The sequence below is a fragment of the Mesoplodon bidens genome (assembly GCF_964165515.1).
Source record: "Mesoplodon bidens genome assembly, chromosome: 10".
NCBI classification, from domain to species: domain Eukaryota; kingdom Metazoa; phylum Chordata; class Mammalia; order Artiodactyla; family Ziphiidae; genus Mesoplodon; species Mesoplodon bidens.
The window spans coordinates 70,834,783-70,861,194 of NC_138172.1; the positions used below are offsets into that span (position 1 = coordinate 70,834,783).

At 36.9% G+C, this 26,412-nt stretch overlaps 1 protein-coding gene across 1 annotated transcript in view; it reads left to right on the forward strand.

Annotated features, from left to right (window-relative positions):
• The window catches only part of DNAH8 (dynein axonemal heavy chain 8), a 343,843-nt gene that overhangs the window by 212,253 nt on the left and 105,178 nt on the right, over positions 1 to 26,412 (forward strand). The window contains exons 62-75 of the mRNA XM_081246835.1: positions 320 to 450; positions 2,640 to 2,793; positions 4,106 to 4,270; positions 5,757 to 5,983; positions 7,843 to 7,961; positions 10,354 to 10,457; positions 11,922 to 12,098; positions 13,859 to 14,026; positions 14,548 to 14,763; positions 18,070 to 18,207; positions 19,380 to 19,507; positions 20,318 to 20,489; positions 21,972 to 22,127; positions 25,995 to 26,150. Of these exons, the coding sequence (XP_081102961.1) occupies positions 320 to 450; positions 2,640 to 2,793; positions 4,106 to 4,270; positions 5,757 to 5,983; positions 7,843 to 7,961; positions 10,354 to 10,457; positions 11,922 to 12,098; positions 13,859 to 14,026; positions 14,548 to 14,763; positions 18,070 to 18,207; positions 19,380 to 19,507; positions 20,318 to 20,489; positions 21,972 to 22,127; positions 25,995 to 26,150 (2,211 nt within the window). The remainder of the gene's footprint in view (positions 1 to 319; positions 451 to 2,639; positions 2,794 to 4,105; positions 4,271 to 5,756; positions 5,984 to 7,842; positions 7,962 to 10,353; positions 10,458 to 11,921; positions 12,099 to 13,858; positions 14,027 to 14,547; positions 14,764 to 18,069; positions 18,208 to 19,379; positions 19,508 to 20,317; positions 20,490 to 21,971; positions 22,128 to 25,994; positions 26,151 to 26,412) is intronic.

Consider the following 26,412-nt stretch of genomic DNA (forward strand, 5'->3'; position numbering starts at 1 on the left):
TTCTACAGATTGGGAAGAGCAGTTGCATTATCCATTGAGTCTGAAAATAATGAAATTACACACACACACACACACACACACGGAAAATAGTTTTGAAATAGGAGATGGGAAAGCCAATTTGTTCTCTTTTTCATGATGTAAATATAGATGGGCAAGGAAAGAACTGGAATTGAATAAATCAATATGAAACCTTTTGCATTAAAGGAAAAAGTCTACTGTAGTCTAGAAGCATGTGGTCAAACCTTGGACCCATTTAGTGCAAGCAAATGTAAACAGTTGAATTCTATTTTCAAATATATACTATTTTGTTTCAAAACAGATTTCACGAATAATCCGAACATCATGTGGAAATGCATTGCTGGTGGGTGTTGGTGGTTCAGGAAAACAAAGTCTTTCAAGATTGGCTTCTTTTATAGCTGGATATCAAATATTTCAGATAACATTAACCAGGTAAGATAAAATGAAACACACCAGTATGTTTTTTTCTATGGTTAACTTCACTGGAGTAAAATGTTTACTTAAACATTTACAACAATTCAGTGTATTTCTTTTTCAAGTAAACTTTGTATTTGAGTGTAACATACATAAAGAAATGTACACAAATCATGGGTGTCAAAAAGTAAGTACACCTATGTAGTTAGCTCACAGATAAAGAAAGAAAACATCACGAGCACCCAGAAGTACCCCTCAGGGTCCTATCCCAGTCACTACCCGCCCAGTGGGAACAATATTCTGATTTCTAAGCCCATTGATCGATTTTGCTTATTTTTTAGCTTTATGCCAGTCAAATCACATGGGATTTACTCTTTTGTGTCCAGTTTCTGTTGCTTGCACTGTTTGTGAGATTCATCCATGATGTTACATGTAGCAGTAGTTTGTTCATTTTTATTGCTGTGGAGCCTTCCATTTTACCACATATTACCACTATTTGTTTATCCATTATACTGTTGATAAACATTTGTAGGGTTTTCTTTTTGCAAATATAGCTGTTATGAATATTTTTGTACATATCTGAGTATACTCCTAGAGATAGAAGTCCTGGGTATAATGATGCAAGGGGAGTGAGTGAGGAGACAAGACAGAGGAGGAAACCTGGAGTGGTTTCCAGAAACCCAGGAAGTAGAGAATTAGCCTGAAACTGTGGATTAAATTAAAGCATGAAAAGTGGTGACTAATGTTTCAAAACTTTCAGTGCATTGGATGGGGGCAGAAGCCACGTTGCATTAAGGAGGTGAAGAAGCAGAGATAATAAGTTTAGAAACTCCTCAAGAAGCTTAGCTATGAAAGAAAAAAGCAAGAGAGGTCAGGACCTAGAGAGGGGTGTGCTGTGACTGTGTCTATATATTGCAAAAGCAATACCTAACAGTCAGTTTAATTTTTAAAAATGAGCAAAATGGCTTTGTGACTTAACTGACTGGTCAGTGAGAGCGTATCCTTAACAGCACCAGGCCACACCACCTCTGAGGAAGGATGTGGGCTGTGTTGGTCTCATAGGTGCAGCTACTTCTCAGCAAATTAACTTACCAGTTTCCCTTTTTAATGAATTCTTCCCCTTGGGAATTATTTGACAGGACATACGGTCTCTTTTTGATGGCATTCCTTTTGCCAAGGTCTACGAGGTTTTTAGCTAAAGTGCCACCCAGAAGGACTTCTAAGGCACTCCTAGTTTAAAAATAGGCATTTATTCATTTAAATATAGGTATGCTACATCATCTCTAATGCCCACAAAAACCTTTACAAATAGGTAATTATCTTCATTTTGCACATGAGAAAACAAGCTGACAAACATGAAGGAACTTTTCTAAAGCTGCAGAGCAGGGATTTGAACCCTGGTCTTTCTGGTTTCAATGCCCATAATCTTTCCACTAGACTCTATGGCTTACACAAAACTCCCTATTACCTGCACTGTGAAACCTCCTTCAAATAAGGGTGTCTTTATAATCCCTTTCATCGATCTACCCACATGGCTTTATATGCAACACTTCAGAAAATGTCTGCTTTATTTTTACACATCACATCGCTTCTGGTAGCACATTCCTTTTGCAGGAAACAGAGTAAACAAAAACAAAAAAAAAGACCAAGATCATCTCTTTCCATAATCCGTAACCACATAATTGTAATGCTTCTATTATTTATATCACATTGTATAATGCATCTTTTTCTGAAGGCTTTCTCTGAATCTAGCCATTTAGTAAGACATGCAAATTACCACTTTATGTAATTCATCATTAATTTTATTTGTAATTTATCTTATTTTCTCACCAATCTAAGCTCACCCAAATTTCAGATTAGTTTTAAATATTATACATATATTCACTTGGGCAAAAAAATCTGTTACTGAGGGCTGTCTGATTGTAGAGAATAAAAGTTCATTTCCCTGTTCCCAGTTATTGTTCCTGAGCCACTTCTGGTAAATTCCCCATTTCTCACTTCTCAAACTAAATAAAACCTATTTATGTAGAGTGGTAACATATAGCTATTTAGCTCTGTGTTTTCTAGCAGACACTGTTACTTAGTATCTGTTGGACAGGTGCAGATTATGCTCTAATTATCATGGATTATATTGTGTTTTGAAATAAATTATGATTTTATATATATATTTTTTTTAATTTAAAACTTCCTGCCACTTCTCTTTTTAGGTCTTATAATGTGAGTAACCTAACAGAGGATTTAAAAGCTTTGTACAAAGTTGCTGGTGCTGATGGCAAAGGCATCACTTTTATCTTTACTGACAATGAAATAAAAGATGAGGCATTTCTAGAATATCTCAACAACCTGCTATCTTCAGGGGAGGTATGTCTCTAAAGTAGAGAAAGAGCTTGTATTTTAAAAATGTAAATCTGAATAGAAAAAGCAGCAACCCTTCAGAAGTGAGGCCATTTAGCACACATTTTTCATTTTAGAAATGATTAATGTATAAGGTTCAATAGATTTTTTGAAGTTTCTCTGAAATTAATGCTGTTCATCTCCAGATATTTTATATGCTTTCTTCCATTTTAAATATGGTTCCTTATTTGTCTCTTCAATCTTCAGTTGGATCCTATAATTTATTTTAAGAGAAACAAAGTTTATCTATCTACCTATCTATCTATCTATCTAATAATCAGGAGTATAGAATGGTTGAAAGAGTTCCACTAACTGTAAGTAAGTAGATGTTTGCGTCACCACTGCTGACACCACTTATATCAGCACTTCTGTGACCACCCACATGCTGGTACTTCATCAGTAGTATGCACAGGACTCAGCATAGTTGGACTTATGGCTAAGATTTATTACAGCCACACAGTAAGGATTCACAGCTGGATCAGTAAAGAAAAAGACACATTGGGGGAGTCGGGGGAAATCCATGTGCATACTTACTATGTTCTCACTAAAGGGTCCATACAGAATGTTTTTTCTGTCCACATGAAGTGAAGTGCAGAAACACATGTGCTGTTTCTGTTTTGGGAAACCCATATGAGACTCTGAATTCAAGATCTTCTTGGGAGCTGGTTGTGTAGTCATTCTCTGCCTGGCCACAACTGCCAAAATTCCAGACTCCCAGAAGGAAAGTAGATGTTCACCATCTATCCCAATGTTTGTATAAATAGTCTAGGTACAGTGGAACAACCTTATCAATTAGTAATGGAGGAGACATTTCAAAAGCCCAGTTCCCAGATGCCAGGCAAGGGCCAGCCCTGCAAGCACACCCTTCTCAAGATCAGACCTGCCGTGTGAACTTTTCCTTTCACAGTGGTGTGTATTGATGCTTACTGGTGTATGATCTAGTTAACTACTTTGGAACCAGAGTTGAGACTGACTGTGAGTCAGAACAGAGGGCATCACTGGACATTTAAAGAGATGATTGGAATGGTAGAGGAGATGGCTTTTTGGTAATAGCTATTTGAGCCAAAGGAAACATAATTTGCTCCTGATTGAGCTGCTGAATAAAAAGTTGCACTCTTGTAATCGCTGGCAAACTAGGGATTTGATTGTGGAGATGCAGGAAAAAATATGAAAAGAGATGACATGTGAGGGGAGGGGAGGGGAAGGACCAGACTTCGGCAGTGCATTGGCTGTTGGGAACTCTTAAAATACTGAACACTCTCTTGTCTATTCCTCAAAGATCTCCAGTTTGTTTGCACGGGATGAGATGGATGAAATCACCCAAGGGCTGATATCAGTGATGAAAAGGGAGCTACCTCGCCATCCTCCCACCTTTGATAATCTGTACGAATACTTCATTTCAAGATCAAGGAAGAACTTGCACGTTGTTCTCTGCTTTTCTCCAGTGAGTTTTTATTTTATTGATTTCTGTGTAGGAGGAGTTACTTCTTTGAATGTACTCAGTTCTTTGAATGTACTTTCTCTGATGAGATGATTTGTCAGAAATGAACGCTTGTTACACTGAATTAAAATCAACTCTTCACTAACACCAATCTTCACTGACCAAAATCTCAGGCAAAAGTGTGAAAATTTAAAATATTCATCTTATCAGTGATTATTGCCTAGCCTACAACTTTCATTGCCTAGAGACAGAGATTATTTGATTTGTAAGGGATTTGGTGATGTAGTCTTGTTCAGCTCTACCTCCAATATAGACATACCATCTAGAATGTCCCTGATGTAGGATTGAATGTCTCTGTCTCACTGTGCTGTCCAATATAGTAACCATTAGCCATGTGTATCCATTTAAATTGTGCTCAGTTAAAATAAAAATAAAAATCCAATTTCTCAATCCCACTAGCTGCATTTCAAGTGCTCAATAGCTACCTGTGGCTAGTGGCTACCATACTGGAAAGCACATATATAGAACATTTCCATCATCACAGAAAGTTCTATTGGGCAGCTCTGCTCTTGGGGGGAAGGGGAGGTATCTCACTAACTTATAGGGCAACTTGCTTAAATTTTAGGTAGTCTGATAGCCAGAAAGGTCTTCTTTACAGACAGTGGAATTTTGTCTTTGTTTTTTCCCCTGTGATTCTTTTTTTTTCCCCATTTATTTATTTATTTTTGGCTGCATTTGGTCTTCATTGCTACTGTGCCTGGGCTTTCTCTAGTTGTGGCGAGCGGGGGCTACTCTTCATTGCAGTGTGCAGGCTTCTCATTGCAGTGGCTTCTCTTATTGTGGAGTGCGGGCTCTTGGTGCCCGGGCTTAGGTAGTTGTGGCACGTGGGCTCAGGTTTTGTGGCTCGCGGGCTCTAGAGTGCAGGCTCAGTAGTTGTGACGCATGGGCTTAGTTGCTCCGTGGCATGTGGATCTTCCCAGACCAGGGCTCGAACCCATGTCCCCTGCATTGGCAGGCAGATTCTTAACCAGGGAAGTCCCTTCCCTGTGATTCTATTTGTCCTGTAAAGTGAACCTGATCCCTCTCCCATATACAGCTCTTCAGATATTTGGAGAACGTTTTTGCAGACTCCCTAAGTCATTCCCTTTTTAGACCAAACACTTCCTGTTTCTTCTGCTGTTCTCATGTGCCCTAGTGTCCAGGCCTTTCACGGTTCTGGTCATCTCGCTCTAGAATAGGTCTGGTTTGTCAGTTTCCTCTTAAAAGGTAGCTCCTAGAATCGAACAGATATAGTCTTAGTATGGGGAGAGTGTGGAAATGTTTCTTCCTTTCATCTGGACACTTAATTTACATATTAATGCAGCCCAAGAAGGTTCCTGAAAAAAAATTTGTTGTGTCATATGCTATTGGCTCAGAATATATAAACGTCCCTCTGGCTGACTTATAATCCTTTCGTGTTTCTAATGCTTTGTGACTTTTCTGTCGATAGGTTGGTGAGAAGTTCCGTGCCCGCTCTTTGAAATTTCCTGGCTTGATATCAGGCTGTACCATGGACTGGTTCAGTCGCTGGCCGAAGGAGGCTCTGGTTGCGGTGGCCTCCTATTTCATTTCAGGCTATAGTATCGTCTGCTCTAGTGACACCAAAAGACAAGTTGTAGAAACAATGGGCCTCTTTCACGACATGGTTTCAGAGAGCTGTGAAAGTTACTTCCAAAGGTAAGTGACATTACATAAGCATGATAACTACAGAAACACAAAGTTCACTCCAAAGAGGAATTAAATGTAACATCCAGTAAGAGACTCGCCTTAGTGATTGAACACGAAATCCCAGCTGCACTTAGATATTTTTCCTTGCTTTGATGTTCTAGTGATTATGTATAGAAACGAGGAAAAGTAAGCGAGATTTAAAGATTAACTAGTATCCATACTTAAGTATCGCTTTCCCTCCAGACCTCAAAGTAACAGATGCTTAATGAATCATTTTATTTCATTTGCTTAATTTAATTTATTTTGGAAATAACTTAAAGTAATTCGTTATAAACTTTAAAATTAGTTAAAATTAGTTTAAAATTAGTTTCTTATTCAGGTGCATTATTTATTTTGATTAAAGAAGTCCACTCTTCTAAAGTTTCATTATTGCCTTATGCTAAGGAAACATTTAGGGTTTGTATTTGCATCATTTAATCTTACCCATGTTTTCATGCCAAATAATTATGAAACTAAATTTTAATTGACTGCAGAACAGTCCAGTCCCTAAAAGCAGAAATGGTGTTCATGATGTGAAAGCTGGTGTTGGCAGTTCAAGAATATAGCATTTTTTCCCAAAGTGTGATAGTCACTGCGTACTATTGCTCTGAATAAAGATAGGCCATCCTGGGTCTCTAGAACAGTGGGCTTCTTCCTTAGGGTTAATGAACAGGCTTTAGGGAGTGCAGAACCTCCCAGAAAGACTAGGCCTATTTTTCTGCAGAGACAGTCTGGGTAACACTTTAATTGATTTTCCAGGGGGGCGGGGGTTCCTATCTCACAAGTTTGTTTATCCTGTATCGTTTTCTTTATTTAAATCCGTACTTGGACCATCCTCTTAAATAATTCTAGATAATCTCCCAGATTCTCTTGGTAAATCCGTGTGTATTAATCCTCTCCATTGGGAAGATTTTCTTTCTACTTAACTTGAACTCCACCCCTACTACCATCAACTGTGGAGCTACAAAAACCTACATCCTTATTTTTTTTAATTTCAGTGTATTTTCCAAAGTTTTCATATCCTCTTAGGTTGTAGAAGTTTATTCTGAAAGCAATATTTATATAATGCTTTAAAAATAGTCATATATATGCCAAAGTCCTTAAAATTATTTTTAATGTTAAAAATCTTCAGAACTCCAAAAGTGAAATTTTAATATAAAATAAATTTAATTTAATATAAAAATATAATTTTATAGTATGTGAAGATCTCTTCTTTGACTTGAGTTTCTCCTGTATAAAATTATTCCTTTTATTTATTTCTATTGTTAAATGTAATTATTATACTAAAGCCCATAGTGAGTTGAATGTTTGAATCGAGTGTGCCTGATTTCAAGGACTATCCAGAGATTTAGGGGAGAGATTGGTTTTCACCTTTGTAAGCCTACTCAGCTGGGTTTCTAGCAGAGAAGAGGTGTGTAGCAAATACCAGGTGAATGAAAACGGATCTCAGCACAAGTTCATTTCAACCACTTATCCCTAATATTTGTACAGAATTTTCAAGTTTACAAAGTGTGTTTACATAAGCTGTTTTATTTTTTGATTTTCACAAAATTCTGGGAGGTGTAGGGCAGTGATTCTTTTCTCAGTTTTCCAGATGAGGAAACAGAAGCCCAGAATGGGCATAGGGTCAAGTCAAAACATCAGTTAGAGAGATTTAGTGTTCTTTCCGCCTCACCTCTAGGTTTCCATTCACAATTCCTGCCTTTTTGCTAGTGAATCACTCTCCAGAATTACACTGATTTCACAGTGAGAACAGCGTCTCTATTGACATTTTAGGAGAGTATGTCAGAATGATAGAGGTGAAGATCTTTTTTCTTTTCTACTTTCAGATACCGCCGAAGAGCACACGTGACTCCCAAGTCTTACCTCTCATTTATAAATGGTTATAAAATCATTTATGCTGAAAAGGTGAAATATATTAATGAACAAGCTGAACGTATGAATATTGGTAAGTGGAACAGAATCTTATCTTTTAGGGCTTGTCTGATAGAGATCCCAATATTTTGTTTGGTGGATATTGTTGTATTTGAAAACAAAATATTGATTTTCTTGTTAGTAATAGATTATTTTGAGGGATACCCTTATGGGTCTTTTGACCTGTCAAGAAACTCTGGGCAGAAAAAAATCTAAACAGAGGTGGGCTGTTTTCTGTTTTTTGTTTTTTTTTTAATGGATGTTAACTAAATTTATTGAGGTGATCATTTTGCAATACATACATATATCAAATCATTATGATGTCCACCTTAAACTAATATAAGGTTACATGATAATTAAAAAAAAGAATCTATACTCAGCCATAAAAAAGAACGAAATAATGCCTTTTGCAGCAACATGGACGGACCTAGAGACTATTATACAAAGTGAAGCAAGTCAGACAGAGAAAGAAAAATATCATATAATATCACTTACATGTGGAATTTAAAAAATGTTACAAATGAACCTATTTACAAAACAGAAACAGACTCACAGATTTAGAAAACAAGCCTATGGTCACCAAAGGGGAAAGAGATGGAGGGGAGGGATAAATTAGGAGGTTGGGATTAACATATACACATTACTAGATATAAAATAATCAACAAGGACCTACTGTATATAGCACCTGGAACTCTACTCAATACTCTGTAATAATCTTTATGGGAAAAGAATCTGCAAAAGAAGAGATATATGTATATGTATAACTAAATCACTTTGCTGTACTACTGAAACTAGCACAACACTGTAAATCAACTATACTCCAATATAAAATAAAAAATTTTAAAAAAAGAATCTGTTCTGTTTGTATATACCATGTATGTGACCACTGTGTGCACACATATACAAATGACACTGACTGTAAAGTAGTAAAACTAATTTCACCAGCTATAAGGGAAGACAGTTCTCTATATTATAGTTAACACATTTTATTTATAGCTGCTGTGATAGAGGTGGGCAGTTTTTCTTCCAGAACCATTTTATTTAACTCCTTCAACTTTGGGTCAAAGGAGTTGAATAAAACTGGGGAAAAGCCAGCTCTTGGGAACACCACAATTTCAGTTTTTGGTTTCATTACAATTTCCCTCAATTTGTGTAAACTTTGCCATGTTAATGCTTCTCAAATTTCTAACAAAGAAAAAGACAAAACTGAAACAAAAATGAACAAATAAAAACAAAAAGAGAGTTTACGTGAGCAATGATTTTATGAGTGTCTAGTATATGTAGCATAAGCAGGAAAAGTGTAAATGGGGACCGATTTTATGTCCAGAAAGCATTTGGCCCAAATAATCCAAAACACCTTAGTGCTGTCTTTTCACGTCTACACAGAATGTGGTCACAAAGTATAAAGGTCTGTGAAGTTATGGTGATGATAAGAACCCTATGAGAGAAACTTTCTTCTGGTGTCTTTCTAATGGCTCACCTTCTTGAAGCTTGTCTATATGATGCTCTAGACTCAGGGATGTGCTGAAGCTACTTGCACTGGCTCATGAGAACTGATGGTTAAGTTAGGAATTTTATGATCTGGTTGCTAACACAGGCTTTATTAAAAATTAATTAACTTACAATTAAATTAATCATGTTAAAAGTGAGGGCAATAAATACTCAAAACTCATTACTTCTTAGCTATTTTTACTTTATTTTACTCTTATTAATGTTCTTGAGGAACATTATTATTATTATTATTTCTATTTCTATTCTATCTGTGTGGTAGAAATATTATATAATGAGAACCTCTTGGTAGCTTGAAATCAGACATGGTGGGAGTATTTACACCACAGAAACTGGAAACCATACAAATAAGTGCCCTTACCACAGACCCTGATGCTAAATGTTTACCAACACAACTAGAGCCCAGTCGGAATGTGAGAAATTTAGTTAACCAGTTATTTTTCACTAGAGCACTGAGATTCTCAGAGCCAGTTGCAGAAGTTTTAGCAGTTATTTTCATTTTTATAGCAGGGAACCACAAAAAACGTTAATATATTATCTGTCTCATTTGCCATGTCAGCTGCAACATGATTCAAAGGCAAAAAAAATGATAGTTACAAAGCCAAGGAAAGCATAAGTTTGTCAAATAAGTTCTCTGGCTAAATTCAGCTTACTCATTATAGCAATGTGACTTACCCTTAAATGTAACTAGATGATATTCTTCAGTCAGAACTATTTTCTTCATTTCCTGATGAAACTCTCAGAAATATGGTCAGTATTGTTGCTCCTAAAATATGTATATTTTTAAAGCATTTTGTCCATAATTATTTTGTGTTTGTTATAGTACAAATTATGGTGCCTTATAAGCAGTAAATATTGAATAAACGTTTGATGAGAGGATAGTCATATACTCAGTGTATATGTGTGTATTTGTAAAGGTCTTGATAAGCTGATGGAGGCAAGTGAATCTGTTGCAAAACTCTCTCAAGATCTTGCAGTCAAGGAGAAGGAATTGGCCGTGGCATCTGTAAAAGCAGATGAAGTGAGTTGGCATTTATTTTATCCCTCCTGTGAGGAATATTTTTCCATATTAAAAAAAAGCATTGTTTAAAAATGTTATTAAAAGGTAAACAGTGTATAAGCCTACAGACTATTTCTGGTAAGATAATGTTTACAAAGACCATTAGATATTTTTGTTTAACTTATACCAAGACATACCTAAACTATTATATCCTCTACTTGGTCGAAGACTATTTTTTTCTTCCCTGGTTCTGTCTGTCTCTCTTGTTTTCTGTCATCTGTTTAGGAAATTTCTGCTTGACTGCAAGTTATATTTGGTCTTCTCTTTAAGTTCCCTGAATGCTCTAGGTTTCTGGGATAACCCAAGTCCCATCTGAAGTTTGTGTCGAGGAAGGAAAAGGATAAAAAGAAGAGTTGGTTGAGTTTGTTTGTTTTTTTAAAGAACTCATCCCAAGTTGATAGGGATATGTGCTGCTCCTTTATCTACAATTCCTCCCCTCAGTCTCAGACCTCTTTCAGCTTCCACTCACTGAGAGAGTCTGTCATACAGAGTGAAGTAAGTCAGAAAGAGAAAGACAAATACCGTATGCTAACACATATATATGGAATTGAAGAAAAAAAAATGTCATGAAGAACCTAGGAGTAAGACAGGAATAAAGACACAGACCTACCAGAGAATGGACCTGAGGATATGGGGTGGGGGAAGGGTAAGCTGTGACAAAGCGAGAGAGTGGCATGGACATATATACACTACCAAACGTAAAAATAGATAGCTAGTGGGAAGCAGCCACATAGCACAGGGAAATCAGCTCGGTGCTTTGTGACCGCCTGGAGGGGTGGGATAGGGATGGTGGGAGGGAGGGAGATGCAAGAGGGAAGGGATATGGGAACAGATGTATATGTATAACTGATTCACTTTGTTATAAAGCAGAAACTAACACACCATTGTAAAGCAATTATACTCCAATAAAGATGTAAAAAAAAAAAAAAGAGAAGAATGGATACTTAAGTCTTGACCCTTAGCCAGTTACTGAAATGAGAGAGATAGCATAGTAGAGACATTTAGCATATGACATATGGTAGACACTTAGCACCCTGACGTATGGTAGGCACTCAATAAATATTAGCTATTTTTTTTGTTATTACATGAGGTTTAATATGACTTCTGACCTTATTCTATTGCACTGACATTAAATAGTTTTAAATTTCTAGAAATTACATAGAGTAGAAATATCATTTTTCTGAAAGCTTAAAATATTTATTTATATAGTTCATGCCTCAAAGAATTGTAGGAAATAGAAGACTGCAAGACTGCTCAAAGGAGTTACTTTAATACACCTTAAAATATAGACAACTTAGATGGGGAATAAATTTGCTCCTATTCTTGTTTAACATAATATTGAATAAATATTCTCTCACTGCTCAAATCTGTAAATCGTGCTGGAAAGGTTTCTATTTACCCTCATATGTTTCCTCAATTTAACAGGTATTAGCAGAAGTCACAGTAAGTGCTCAGGCTTCAGCCAAAGTAAAAAATGAAGTGCAGGAAGTAAAAGACAAAGCCCAAAAAATAGTGGATGAAATTGATAGTGAAAAACTAATAGCTGAGACCAAGCTCGAGGCGGCTAGACCTGCACTGGAAGAAGCAGAAGCAGCCCTGAATGTGAGCAGTGCATTGTTATCTCTCCCAACACAAGTCCTAGCAGGCACCATGTTTTGTTACATGAAATTAACTGTGGATTTTTTGTAATCAGAAAACTGAATTGAATTCTTAATGTGATTTATAATTTCTGAGTCTTGAAACAAATGTTTCTGTTGATTACATTTCCTAAGTTCTACCTTTTTTAAGTCTTTACTTCCCATAACTTATTTTCATTCTCAAATCAGCTTTCCATGAGAACCGAGGAATAATGCTAGTGATTATTGGCTTAAACTGTAGCCTAAGGGATTCAGATTATTTAGAGAGCCTTCTCAGTTCCTTCAGCATCCCAACTAGCCTATGTCTTGCAGCCTTTAACCTTTTTAAAAATCCCCTTGTGGTTCCCATTGCTCTTAGGATTAAAGTCCCGAGCTAGGTACCCACAGCTGTGAGGCAAGAAGATCTCCATTTGCCTCTCATGACCACATGATTGATGATCTGGAGTAAAATTTACTTAACTCTCTTGGGTCTCAATCAGGATTCTAATTCTTCATTGATCCTTGAAGGATCAATGTAAGCATTAAAAGTAATGAATAGTTTGCTGGGCACATAGGAAGCACTCAATAAATATTAGTGCTTCTGCTGTGATAACCTGGCTCCTGTCTACCCCTTCGATTTTATCTCTTGTCATTTTGTCCCTGTACACAGTATGATCCAGCCATACAGAAACAGCTACAGGCTTCTGCAGTAATCATGGTCTGTTACCTTTAAATGGGTCTCTCCCTCTGCCAGGAATGCTTTCTATTTTTCCTAACTTTCACTAACTAGTAAGAGTCAGTCTTCAAGACCAAGCTCAGATCTCACCCCTTCCAGAAAGTTTTCAATTCTTCTGGACCTCCTTTGTTTTCCTGTAACTCCTATACTTCTATCATGGCAAATAATCCTAGTTTAGGGTAATTGTGTTTTCTCTCTCTTTTCCTTGGAGGATTCTGAGGACAGGGCTGTTTTTGGTTTGCTTTTGTTTTATATGGGAGAATGCTTGTAGTTGTTAAATAAATGAATAGATTTAGGATCATCATTTAATAAAATCATGACAATGACCAGGACACATTCTCCACCCTATGATAACACACAAGAGACTGGGTCCTATGATAACACACAAGAGACTGATCACTGGACCAAACAAGTCTTAGGAGTTTTTTATTGATCATATGATGTCCCAGTCCTTCTTGACTTGAATGTCAGGTAATATCTTATTTCAAACCCAGCTCACAGATAGAAACTTTCAAAAATATTTTTATGAGCCATATGTTACAATAACTTTTCTTGTCTCCTTCGAATTCCTCTGCCTTCCATGGACAGGGCAGCCCTCAAAATGAAAACTGAAGGTGAGGTTTCTGATATTCAGGACCTTGCCCCTCTCTTAATATCCATATAATATAGATTCTGTGCTTTGAAGATGCAAATTATCTAAATGTTACACATTAATGATGGTTGTTGCTAACAGAGGTCTGGGGTGGTGGACAATGAATGGTAATGATATACTAAAGCAATTCATTGAGGGCAACAGGGGAAAAAAATGAAAACAAAGAAACAGAAACCCCAATTTAAACAATGAAAGAGCCATTATCCTGGAATGCAAACCCTTGAGGAGATAATGTCAGGGATTGGGGAGGAAATATGTTTTAAAATTTTCCACTTTAATTATTTAAAAGTATGAGATTTCCACATGACTAGGAATACTACTTAACAAAAAATATTCTGATCCCTAACCCTAAATACAGACTATCAAGCCAAATGATATTGCCACAGTCAGGAAACTTGCAAAGCCCCCTCATCTTATTATGAGAATCATGGACTGTGTTCTGTTACTATTTCAAAAGAAAATTGACCCTGTCACTATGGATCCAGAAAAACCTTGCTGCAAGCCATCATGGGGAGAGTCATTAAAAGTAAGTAAAATCTATCTCTGTAAGTCCTATGAGGTGTACCAGGTGTCCACATCCCAGGATACTCAATATAGACCAGACACACTGGCAGACAATAATCAATCATTGTGTACTGAAGAGTTTTTCTTAAACTGCATCTCCAAAAATGTAAGTGGGGAAAGATTTTAAAGCTGAATGCCCTCTTTTTATAAAATCTGTCCAGAACCTGTACGTAGTATTGGCACAGTCTTGATGTCATCCCAACCCAGTCTCCAAAGGGGGGTTTGTGTGGTTGGTGGCATTTAGATGCACTCACTAGATGAGAAACTTACATTGTTTTTCTTCTTTACTCTTCACTATAGAAACGGGAAGACAACCTGCAATTTACAGCTTTAGGTTGACTACTGCCATAGTCTTGATTTGTATGTTTAGAGCAAATCAATTATTACTTCTTTGAAAAAAATTCAATTTAGAAGTACATACTAACTCAGGAAGAAAGTACACATTTTCTTCCAGAGCTTACAGGCTGTAATACTATTTTTCAGTTGATGAGTGCGACGGGATTCTTGTGGAGCCTTCAGCAGTTCCCCAAGGACACTATAAATGAAGAGACTGTTGAGTTACTACAGCCATATTTTAACATGGATGATTACACTTTTGAAAGTGCCAAAAAAGTCTGTGGGAATGTGGCTGGTCTGCTGTCTTGGACACTTGCTATGGCAACATTTTATGGTGTCAACAGAGAAGTGTTGCCTCTGAAGGTAAAAATTTCCCTTCTTCTCCCAGTAAATCAATTCTTAATAAAATCATTCATCGTTATTGCTGCCATTAAAAGACAAAGCATAATGTAGTCTAATAAAGGTAGGTTGCTCCGTTACCAAATTTTTCTTTTTCTCTGTATGTCCTCTCACAAGTTCTCATTCTTTTTATCTGTTACATGTTTCTTGGCCTTGCAGACAAGAAACCAAAATTAACTTGTTAACTTAAACTAGAAGTGAACTTATTGGGAATAATAATTGAGCTATCATGAAAGAAAACTGGCTTTAAAATTTGGAGATTAGGTTTGGAGACTGAATTTGATTACGATATTCAAAACAAAATTTATGAAAATTAAGATCAACACCTAGAAATGTTTTAAATTTCAAAGACAGGAAGAGAACCTTATAGGCATCTAAGAAACAAAGTTTAAAAGGTTGCTTACAAAAGAGGAGAGATCAGGATGTGCACAGACTTGCCACAACCCTAAATACTAGAAAATAATGGAAAACATATGCAGAGTACTGAGGAGGAAATTACTGGGGTCCAAGAATTCATTCACTGGCCAAGCTGCACTTAATGGGAACAAAAGACAAAAAGACATTCTTAAGGATGCGATTTAAGTATTGAGGGATAAACACACACTCTCTCTGTCTCTTTCACACACACAAACACACACCCCATCTTTTCTGGGCCAGATTGTCCTTTATGTCTGAGAGAACAGAAATACATTCTCAGGAGTGCAAAGGATTCATAAAATATATCACCCAGACATACACTACCCCCAATCCCCACCCCCAAGTCTGTCCCATAAAGCTAAAAGGGTTGAAAGTGGTTGCTCTTTCCACTTTGTTGGAAGTGGCATGGAAAGTGGTGAGGGGGTGGGTGCCAGAGGGTTACTGTTTTCTAATAAGCCTTATAGAAATGTCTGCCTCTTTAAATTCTGCACATAGGTAGCTTTGAGAAAATTTAAAGTTTTAACAAAGGGAAATGATAAGCAAATATAGCAAATACACCCAAACAAAAAGATACCAAGAGAGAAGTGTTACTATAAATGTAGAATTCAAGAAAAAAAAAGCACTTAGAAGAACAGTTATTTTTATTGATAAAAATTATGATCCATAGTGAGACTTAATTGTAATAATGCTTTATGCGATAAATAAAATAGCGTCAAGTTACATAAGGCAAAATCCATTAGTAGTTTAAGTGGAGTTTTTTAGCAAAAAAGAAAATCCTGTAATTTGATATTGTGGCATATGCTATCAATCCACAACAGATCTGGTAGGCAGAGGGCCAGCTGTAGAAGGGACCGTGCTTGGCTTAATGCTCTGCTGTCACCCTCTTAATTTTTAAACAAGGGGTTCTGCATTTTCATTTTGCACTTTTATGTAGCCAGTCCTGAGCAGGCATAAATTAATAATTATATAGAGATTTTACACTATATTATTATTATTATTTTTTTTTTTTTTTTCTTTTTGCGGTATGCGGGCCTCTCACTCTTGTGGCCTCTCCCGTTGCGGAGCACAGGCTCCGGACGCGCAGGCCCAGCGGCCATGGCTCACGGGCCCAGCCGCTCCGCGGCATATGGGATCCTCCCAGACCGGGGCACGAACCCGTATCCCCTGCATCGGCAGGCGGACTCTCAACCACTGCGCCACCAGGGAGGCCCAAATTTTTAAGGTTGAATAGCTACATTGAGCTTTCTTCATATGAACAAAGAACATCAAATTATTTCCAGTGTCCAAGAAACATTTACAAAAATTGATGATATTCTATTCTAGAAGACTTTGATTCAATTCCCAAAAGCAAAAATTTCTGAGACCTCATTCTCTGACTATAACAATAAAAATAAAATGCTTATTTTTTAAAAAAAAGCTAGTCACTTCTATTTAGAAAATGATGACAAAAAGCTAGTTACCAAAGCTTTTGTGATGCGGCCAAAATGCTACCTTCTTAGCCTTTAAGTGAATCAAAGAAACTAAACACTCCAGTATATATATACTCACTTATAAGTATAGACACACACACAGACAATTTAAGGAAAGTAGAAAGAGCTAATAAAAATAACATTAAAAATTAGAAAAAAGTAGTAAAATTAAAGAATTGGTGCTTTGCAAAATATATATATATATGAGATATGTAATGAATATAAAAGATAAATCCATATAATTACAGATTATAGATTTAAATAATTAAAAAGCAGAATCTAAAGTTATTTGTAAATATATTAGAAAATCTAAATGAACTTAAAATTTCCTGAGAAAAGTAGCTAATTTCAAAAAACCAAATACTGAGAAAGAAAATAAGAAAGTTACAAAGGAACTTCAACCCCAGAAGACTCTAGGGCTATATTACTTTACTGATTAATTACTTTAAATTTATAAGAAACATAATTATCATGCTATAGGACTTAGAGAAAGAGGAAAAACTACTATTATAGTAATTTCACTTCAAAAACTCTTTACCAAGAAAACAATCCTAAATATTTATATACCCAAAAGTATTCATCACAGCATTATTTATAATAGTTTAAAATGGGCAGAAGACTTCCCAGGTGGCACAGTGGTTAAGAATCCATCTGCCAATGAAGGGGACCCAGGTTCGAGCCCTGGTCTGGGAAGATCCCACATACCGTGGAGCAACTAAGCCCATGTGCTACAACTACTGAGTCTGCGTGCTGCAACTACTGAAGCTTAGAGCCTGTGCTCTGCAACAAGAGAAACCACTACAGTGAGAAGTCCACACACCACAACGAAGAGTAGCCCCCACTCGCCGCAACTAGAGAAAGCCTGCATGCAGCAACGAAGACCCAATGCAACCAAAAATAAATTTTAAAAAATAATAATAAAAAAATGGGGAGGAGGGGAGAAAGACATGTCTAAAAGTAAGACAAAAGTTAAGTAAATTATGATATATCCAAGTTGTGGGATATTATGCAGCCATATAACTAATGTTCATGAAAAAGTGTTTAAGGATGTGAGGAAATTATATTACTCTAAGTGAAAAAAAAATGCTAGTTATCCACTTCTTGACACAATACTCACAGACTATTTCTGGGTAAAATCATGAGTGATTTTTTTTCTCCTTCCCATACATTTCTGCGATTCCCATATTGAACATTAATAATTAAAAGGAAAAAAATGAACTTTAATGAAATTTCTCTGCTTCCCCAGCTGAAGACAACGAAACAGATGACTTCCAAATAGGGTAAAAATTATGTAGTAACTTATGCTATTATTTACCAATTAAAAGCACGAATGTTTTGTAGCACTAATACACCTCTACACTAATCACATCTTCTTCCTTTTAAGGCTAACTTGGCCAAGCAGGAGGGCCGTTTAGCAGTTGCCAACGCTGAACTGGGGAAGGCCCAAGCACTGCTGGATGAGAAGCAAGCTGAGCTGGATAAAGTGCAAGCCAAATTTGATGCTGCAATGAATGAGAAAATGGTGAGATTAAATACACAGAAATTACTAATATGACGTACTGAAATGTTACACAAGTATGTGTTGTGTTTAGAAATCAGGCAAATGTTTACACTGAAAAAAATTTACCTGAATGCCCTTACTCACTGGCTATGTCTACTTATTTTGGATCTTTAACACTCCACATTCTTTTTTCTATTTTTAGTAATTATTTTCTATAAGAAGAAGCTGTGATGTCATACCTAAGAGTACTGACTTTGGAGTCGGAAAACTAGGTTTGATATCCAGTTCAGTCACTTATGAATTGTGCAGTTGGGGGTGATTGACTAACTTTATCTGTTAAATACAGATAAAGCTACAACCTTATGGTATAGGTTGTAAGCAGTGGTGGTCTGGTAAACGTTCAACAATCAGCTTGTCGGGGCGGAGGCTAGGGGGAGAAGAAAGCCTTGATTTGCAGTGTTTGCTGATTTCTGTGGTCTAGGTACCCCCTGCCACTGTCCATTTTAAGTCATCAATGTGACAAGACAATGCATGTATGGGAAAAGATGCAGCATGCCATTATATACTATTTCCACCATGCAGATGCAATGAACTTAACCTCAAGAGTATAGATAATATGAAAATGTAGTAAATAACTAGGAATTGATGAATTTTGATTATTTATTACCTTTAACATAAGTTTATGTAATTTAGTTGTGAGCTATATAATTTAATACTGTAATTTAATTTTTAATAATGGCTGTGTTTAACACCAGCTCACAAATTTTCTGAAAAATGTAACAACTGACTCTTTTGAGCTGATACAAGCTGGCTTCAGCATACTACTGTCATGTAGGATTTTTCTGGGGAAAAAAATCCTTTGTAAACTGCATAGAACTCAAAATTATTATTAAATCCAAGAAAAAGGTATATTTATTGTTTTGAGAATATTTAATAGAAATACTATTTAAGTTATGTGATTTGGATTCTCTCTTACAAAATGGCTCTTCTTGAAATTTCATAAGGTAAAATAACTATATTATGAATGAATTACAAGAATTTAATATGTAAAATTTTACTGACACTATATTTTTAGATTATATTTATTTTGCAAATTAAGAAATTCCTTCATGTATTTTTATGTGTGAATATAAGGGATGTTTGATTAAACAATTTAAGAAGCTCTTTGAGACATTCTCCCTTTATGAATGTAGGATTTGCTTAATGATGCTGACATGTGCCGGAAAAAGATGCAGGCAGCTTCCACCCTCATCGATGGACTGAGTGGAGAAAAAGTCCGATGGACTCAGCAAAGCAAAGAGTTCAAAGCTCAGATGAATAGGTATAAATTTTGGTCTTTGATATAGTTGCTTTCCTTCTTAGTCATCACCCCAAAGGCCACCTCTTTGTGGCATGGGGGAACATAAAGTCTCATTCCTTGTAGTGCTTTTCTCCTCTGTTTCCATATCCCCATCTCAGAATCCCATCATCTAAGGAAGTGCTTAGAGCTTGAGTCCCACACTTTCAGTAAAATGGAGAAGGAAGAAAACTTGGTGAAACATTTTTAACCTCAATTTTGGTTCAGCAATGTGGGCTTTCGGTGTGAGAATGCTTCTAGTATTGTCTGGATTTGCCAGAACAATCTAGTTACTAGTTCCAGTTCTATACTGTTCACCTCAAGGATTTTGAACGTGTGGATCAACAGTTTGTTCTAAATGGAAAGGTATCTTGGGCTGGTGTCTTCTGAAAACTGAAAGAGAGGGAATGAGAGAGGCATAGGAGAATGGCAAAAAAAAAAAAAAATGAGGATGAAGAAGAAGTAGTGGTTAAATCAAGATTGAATCTGAATAAGACTAGGGCATGGGATGGGAAAAGGATGCTTTCCTCATCTGGAAGTCAAGCTTCAGGACCTGTAGGCTTCAGAAAGGAGCCTTCTTTCTTGCTCCCTGACTTACTCCGAATGAGGCCACCCCTACCCTGTTTTGAGCCTTTAGGCTTCTTTTTGCATGGTCTCTCCATGTCTGGCTGCCAAGTGTTAAGCTGGGAGCAAAGAAGGACTTCATCTAGTAACAAAACTGCCTGGTGGCCTTTCAAACTCCTTACTGGGAGAACTTAAAATGTGTTAGTGATTCACTTTGTTTTTTCTTAACAGACTTGTAGGTGATATTCTGCTGTGCACTGGATTCCTTTCCTATCTTGGTCCTTTCAATCAGATATTTAGGAACTATTTGCTTAAAGATCAATGGGAGGCAGAGTTGAAAGCACGGAAGATTCCTTTCACTGAAAATCTGAATCTTATTTCAATGTTGGTGGATCCTCCAACAGTAAGTGTTACTTTCCTTACAGCATTATTTGAATTTCATTTTATTTCCTACTCACTAAGAAATTAAGGTACACCTAGTTTTTTCTTTTTGAATTTAATTGAAAAGATTGTTTTGAAAATGCTAAAGTGTTACAAAAGTTTTTTTCTTTGTGATACAAAAGTTCCTTTGCATTTTAAGAAATCTTGCTTTCAAATTAATACCAATTGCACTGCTATGAGTGAAAAGATCATTTGTGAGTTGCTAATACTGAGCTCTTCTAATAACCCTCCATTATTTACACCAGTCCCATTAAATCACATTTTCTTACAAACATTCTAGGAAAATGTAGGTGTTAGCTGGCCGTAAGTACCGGTATTAACTTTCTTTTGATCATTAACCATCTTTTTATAATGTCCAGCAGTATAATAAAATAGCATGATCTGACATCACTGAGTAATATCATGCACTGCTGTACTAACCTTCCTTGCTGGGAATTTGATGCCACTGTCAATTTTTAGTATACTTTACAGAGCTCCTGTGGTATGAAATGCTTTCCAGGCAATCTGTACTCATGAGCTGCTTTTTGATTTGTAAATATGTTCCCCAGTTGCAGTTTCCCTAGGAAAGCCAAACTATTAATTTCAAGTTACCGCTATTTAAAAGTCAAAAACTAATATTTTTCAATTCAAACAGTGTTCAACTGGTCCTTACAGGGAAGAGTAATGTATTGGAGACGCACTGGGCACAGGTGAGGTGAAGTGGGCCAGGATATTCTTTGTCGATTGTGGCCTTTGGTGGAGCTGGGATAATTTAACGAAGGTGGAGGCTGGTTGGCTCATTGGATCTTGGATGATTTTGTTGACCACGTGGAGCCAGACTGGCAATTCCCTCTTGATTTTGAAAGGAAATATTAAGAAAAACATCATTAATGAGTTCCTACCAATATAATATTTCATCTCCCCTAATTTCTCTGCCTCCAGCTATGCAATGTCCCTTCCCCCATGTAAGCAGAACCAGAGGGCAGGAAAGGGGAGTTTCAGAGACTTAACCCTTAGGGCTTACCTACTTTGAGGTCTCAGAATATTCATTATCTCTGCCACCTCCAGCCCATCTGGATCCCACCACCCGCCCAGTCTCACCATATTTCAAGTCCCTGCTGTTCTCTGAATGTTCAGCAACCATGCTTCAGAATCCCCAAATCAGGTTTAATATGCAATCAATTTACAATATTTCCTCATAAGTATGAAAACACAATATAAAGGACTAAACCTAGTCTTGGGTTACTAGAGAAAGGATTTATTAGATGATAAATCTGTTTCTTTTAATTTGATGTTGTTTGGTTCACGTTTACAAGTTTGGATTTTTTTCTAGGTACTTGTTCCATAGTCTCAATGGGAAAAATATGTACAAATTTTAAATTCTTTTATATCGTGGCACTGTTAATCACTAATGAAAGCCTTCCTGTGTTCCTTTGAATGGCCACTTCTATTTCCTCTTATTCAGATTGGTGAGTGGGGGCTGCAGGGATTACCAGGAGATGACCTCTCCATTCAGAATGGCATCATTGTGACAAAGGCCACCAGATACCCACTCCTCATAGACCCACAAACTCAAGGCAAAACTTGGATTAAATCAAAGGAAAAAGAAAATGACTTGCAGGTATGTACCATTTGGTGCATGGGAAAGTAATCTTGAAATCATGGCGTTTTCCCACAATTTCAGTTGAATCTGTCAGTCATAATGTTGTCATCTCTATGATGACAATTGTTTGCTACTTTACAGCCTTGAGTTTTGTAACAGTGATTTGGGACAAATGCTCTGATTATTTTCTCTTTTGTGATCTCTCATGATCTCACTCTCCTTCTCTCTGCCCATTCTCTGGCTCAATTGCTTTTGCCAATGTTGGATGTGGCCTTTATTCTGGGCCTTGAGTTTGGGCTTATAAGAAAATGACAAAAATAAGACTTGGGATTCCTCAGTTTAAGGCCATTTGCTCCAACCTAGCTCAGCCACTTGGTAGTACCACATAGCATGCTAGAGTCCATTATTGGAGTTGGATTCTACCAAGGTGTTAATCCTAAGGTAGAGGTAGACAAAGGCAGGACTCCAACATTCCTGGCTCCTTTGGAGATCTTGTTACATTGATGTTTCAATTCAGTATTACAATATGGACTATTCATTGTTTCCTCGACACTGTTCCCAGTTCCAAGCCTTCTGGATGCATAGTTTTGCTTGTACTATGTCTGCTAACCAGAATGTCTTCTCCACCCAACTGCCCACTTTACTTACATCCCAGATAAAAATCTTAAACATTATTCAAAGTCCACATCCAATGCTACTTTTACCCAAACTTGCCTGAGTCCCCAGCTTAATATAGCCTGTCCTGACTCCTCACGCATCTTGTATTTCTGTTATGGACTAGGAGCCTGCCTTAAATTATTGTTCTTTGCACGTTTGTCTTTTATCTCTAATGTACCATAGACTTTTTGTTAGCAAGGCTTATGGTTTTACACCATCTTTATATTTTCTGCACAGCTCTTTATATAGGGTAGTAATTCTGATATTTATTGAATTAAATGAATTAATCAAAGTGTGTCATCATTACAGGAAAACAAACAAACAAACCCAGAAAAATCATGTGGTCATCTTGATAAATGCAGAAGAAGCAGTTGGTAAAACTTAACAGCTATTCATGATAAAACTTCCAGCAAGCTAAGATTAGGAGAGATCTTCCTTAATCAGATAAAGGGTATTTACAAAAAGCCTACAAGAGACACCATATTTAATGGTGAAACATTGAAAGATTTCCTTCTGAGATCAGGGCTTTGCAGGCATGTGGACACTGTCTAGCACTCTGGATCACCTCAAGATACTCCCACCTCATTAAGACTCCAGTCTATGTTTACTTAGAAAACCCAGAAAAATCCTGGGAAGTGAGCATAAGTGGAAGGGAAGAGTTAAGGGAAAGGGAGTTGATGAGAATGCAGTTCCTGAGGAGCTGTAAACACAGAAGTGCATGAGTGGCATTCCTGCTCCTGAACCTAGCTCCCTGGATCCAGCTCAGCTATAACTTGTCCCTTGCTCCCTTCTTCACTCCTCTTGTCTCCCTTGGCTGTTGATCTCCCTGCTCATCTTATTCTTATTTTTCCTGATTGTGTCTTTATCTCTCCATTTCGGCATTAAACTCATTGATAGCCTTCAGTCATGTCCTTCCTGATGCAACCTTGTCCCAAGAAGCTTCTTGAGGAAGTAACAGAAATATGCCAGAGACACTTCCTTATTTTAAAAACCATCAACTGCTAGAATGTAAGCAAATTGAACTGCATCCTTTTTACTCAGAAAACATTATTTTTCTGAATATGTGGATAAGCACATGCACAAACACAAATAAAAGAAAACAAAATGAAACAAAACTATTATTTCTGTGCTTGGGAAGGAAGGCAAAATGAAAAATGAAACACTTTATAAATGAAAAACCAAACATATTTTATATGTCCAGGGCTGCATGAAGGCCATCTTCAATGCCATCTCCAGCACCTACAGCTCTAACCTCTGGAAAGAGAATGTATTCACTTAATTCCCCTATAAAGAATTCACTGACTACTTTGTAAAGCCTGAATGCCAGAGTATCCGTGCAGGAAATACAGGCTCTTGTGGTGGCTACCACAAGCATTCCTCCATGAGAAAAATCAAGTGAATTAAACCTGAAATTATGACTCTAAGATATTATTTCAAGTTTACAAAAGATATTGAAGGTGGATAAAGGTAATCTTTAATAAATTGACAATTTGAAAATTATTTTTTTACTTGGTGTATTAGTCAGAGTTTTCCAGAGAAACAGAACTGAAAGGATATCTAGGTATAGATATATAGAAAGGGTTTTATTATAAGGGATTGGCTTATGGGATTATGGAGTCTGAGAAGTCCTAGATCTGCTATCTACAAGCTAGAGCCCCAGGAAAGCCAGTGGTGTCATTCCAGTCCAAACCCTAGAAGGCCTGAGAACCATGGGAGTCAATGGTGTAAGCCTCAGTCCGAGTCTGAAGTCCTAAGGGCAGGAGAAGATGGATGTCCCAACCTAAGCAGAGAGCAAATTGGCCCTTCCTCCACCTTTTTGTTCTATTCAGGCCCTTAATGGGTTGGATGATGCCCACCTACATGGATGGGGGCCATCTTCTTTTCTTAGTCTACTGACTCAAATGCTAATCTCTTCCAGAAACAACCTCACAACAACCTCACAAACACACCTTGAAAAGATGTTTGCCAGCTATCTGGGCATCCCTTAGCCCAGTCAAGTTGACACATAAAATTAACTATCACACTTGGGAAGGACATCACAAAAATAGAGTTTGCGTCTTGGGGAATAGAGTAGGACAGTTACGTTTAGTCTTCTTGGGACCTTGTTTCATCTTGTTTAAGTAAACTAGTTAAAGCTCTTTGTTTAGATTCATTTACCTTATCAACTCATAGTAAGGTCTTTCACAGCACATCATTTATATAAATAAAGCTATCCATCTGGGGGAAAAAATTCCTTCGTGTGCAGGATATTTTGTTTTAGTTATTTCCTTTTTAACCAAAACAGGACAAAGATAGACTTATTTAATTTTTCAATTCCACACCTTTTTTTCGTTGCAAGTGGGAGAAAATATTTTTTAATTTCACTCTCCTAATCACCTGCTGTCCCAGTGGATCTTCCTTGCATCTTAGGATCAGCACTCACAGTAGCATAAAGGCAATAGTTGAATTCAGAGGATAGCATATAAGAAGGTAGAGAGTTGAGGACTGAACCTTTGGGAATCCTCACACTTAGGCAGGGGGAGGGATCACTGGAGAAGTAAAGAGTTCAAAGCCAATGGGCTAATGCAAAGATCAACCAGCCCAGTGTGTCTATTTTAACTAATAACAAACATTGATCTAAAATTGGGGGCCCCACCAGGCATTCAGAATTCTAATTTTTTTTAATGTAAAAATATAAAAAGCGAATGTATAAGTCTTTTAGGTTGATTTTATGCAAAGAATCATATTCTTATGTTATGTCACTCTTAGAGACAGAATACATGGATGGACCCTTAGTTTGACTCAGTGTATCATTTTTGACATTTCCATGCTTATTTTTTAATCACTTATTCATCTCATAGGTGTCCTGAGAAGATAAGTGAATATCACAAAAATGCAAGTTAGTTTGCTTTCTCTGAATGATTGTAGCTATGTAAGTTTAAAGGATTAATCCTTGATCACTTCTCTTCCATCTGCCGGAGCAGAGCTCTGACCTTCCATCTAAGGAATGCCACTTGATTCTCCTCTTTTGATCTGAGAGACCCCCATTACACACCCAGGGCTTCCACAAAGTCATGACCCACCAAGTTTTGAAAATTAATTTTTGTTTGTTACTTTCATTTTTATAAGTAAGGCTTCCTATACAGTCCTTAGAATTCTTAGTCATTTATCCAACATATCTCTGGTTTCCACTCAGGAACAGGCACATTCTTTGTAACATTTATATAACAATGATCTCTTTATTTGTAGGTAACCTCTCTGAACCATAAGTATTTCCGCACGCATTTGGAGGACAGTCTTTCCTTGGGCCGACCCCTTCTCATTGAGGACATTCGTGAAGAGCTGGATCCAGCCCTGGATAATGTATTAGAAAAGAATTTCATTAAATCAGGCACCACTTTCAAGGTGAGCTTCGAAAAAGGGGGAAAAAAAGAAAAGGAAAAGAAGAAAAGAACAATGGTGACATCTACTTATCTTTTTGAGCATAGCAGTGAAGACAATTTCCTTCAGGTGGTTCTATTTGACATGCTGGAAAAAATTATTTCCAAACTCATATTCAGTGTTCCTTTTATAAAAAATAGTATATAAAAAATACAGGGGGAGAACAATATCTTGGTAACAATAGCCATTTATCTGAAACTAACATATTAAGGAAAGGCATCTTGTC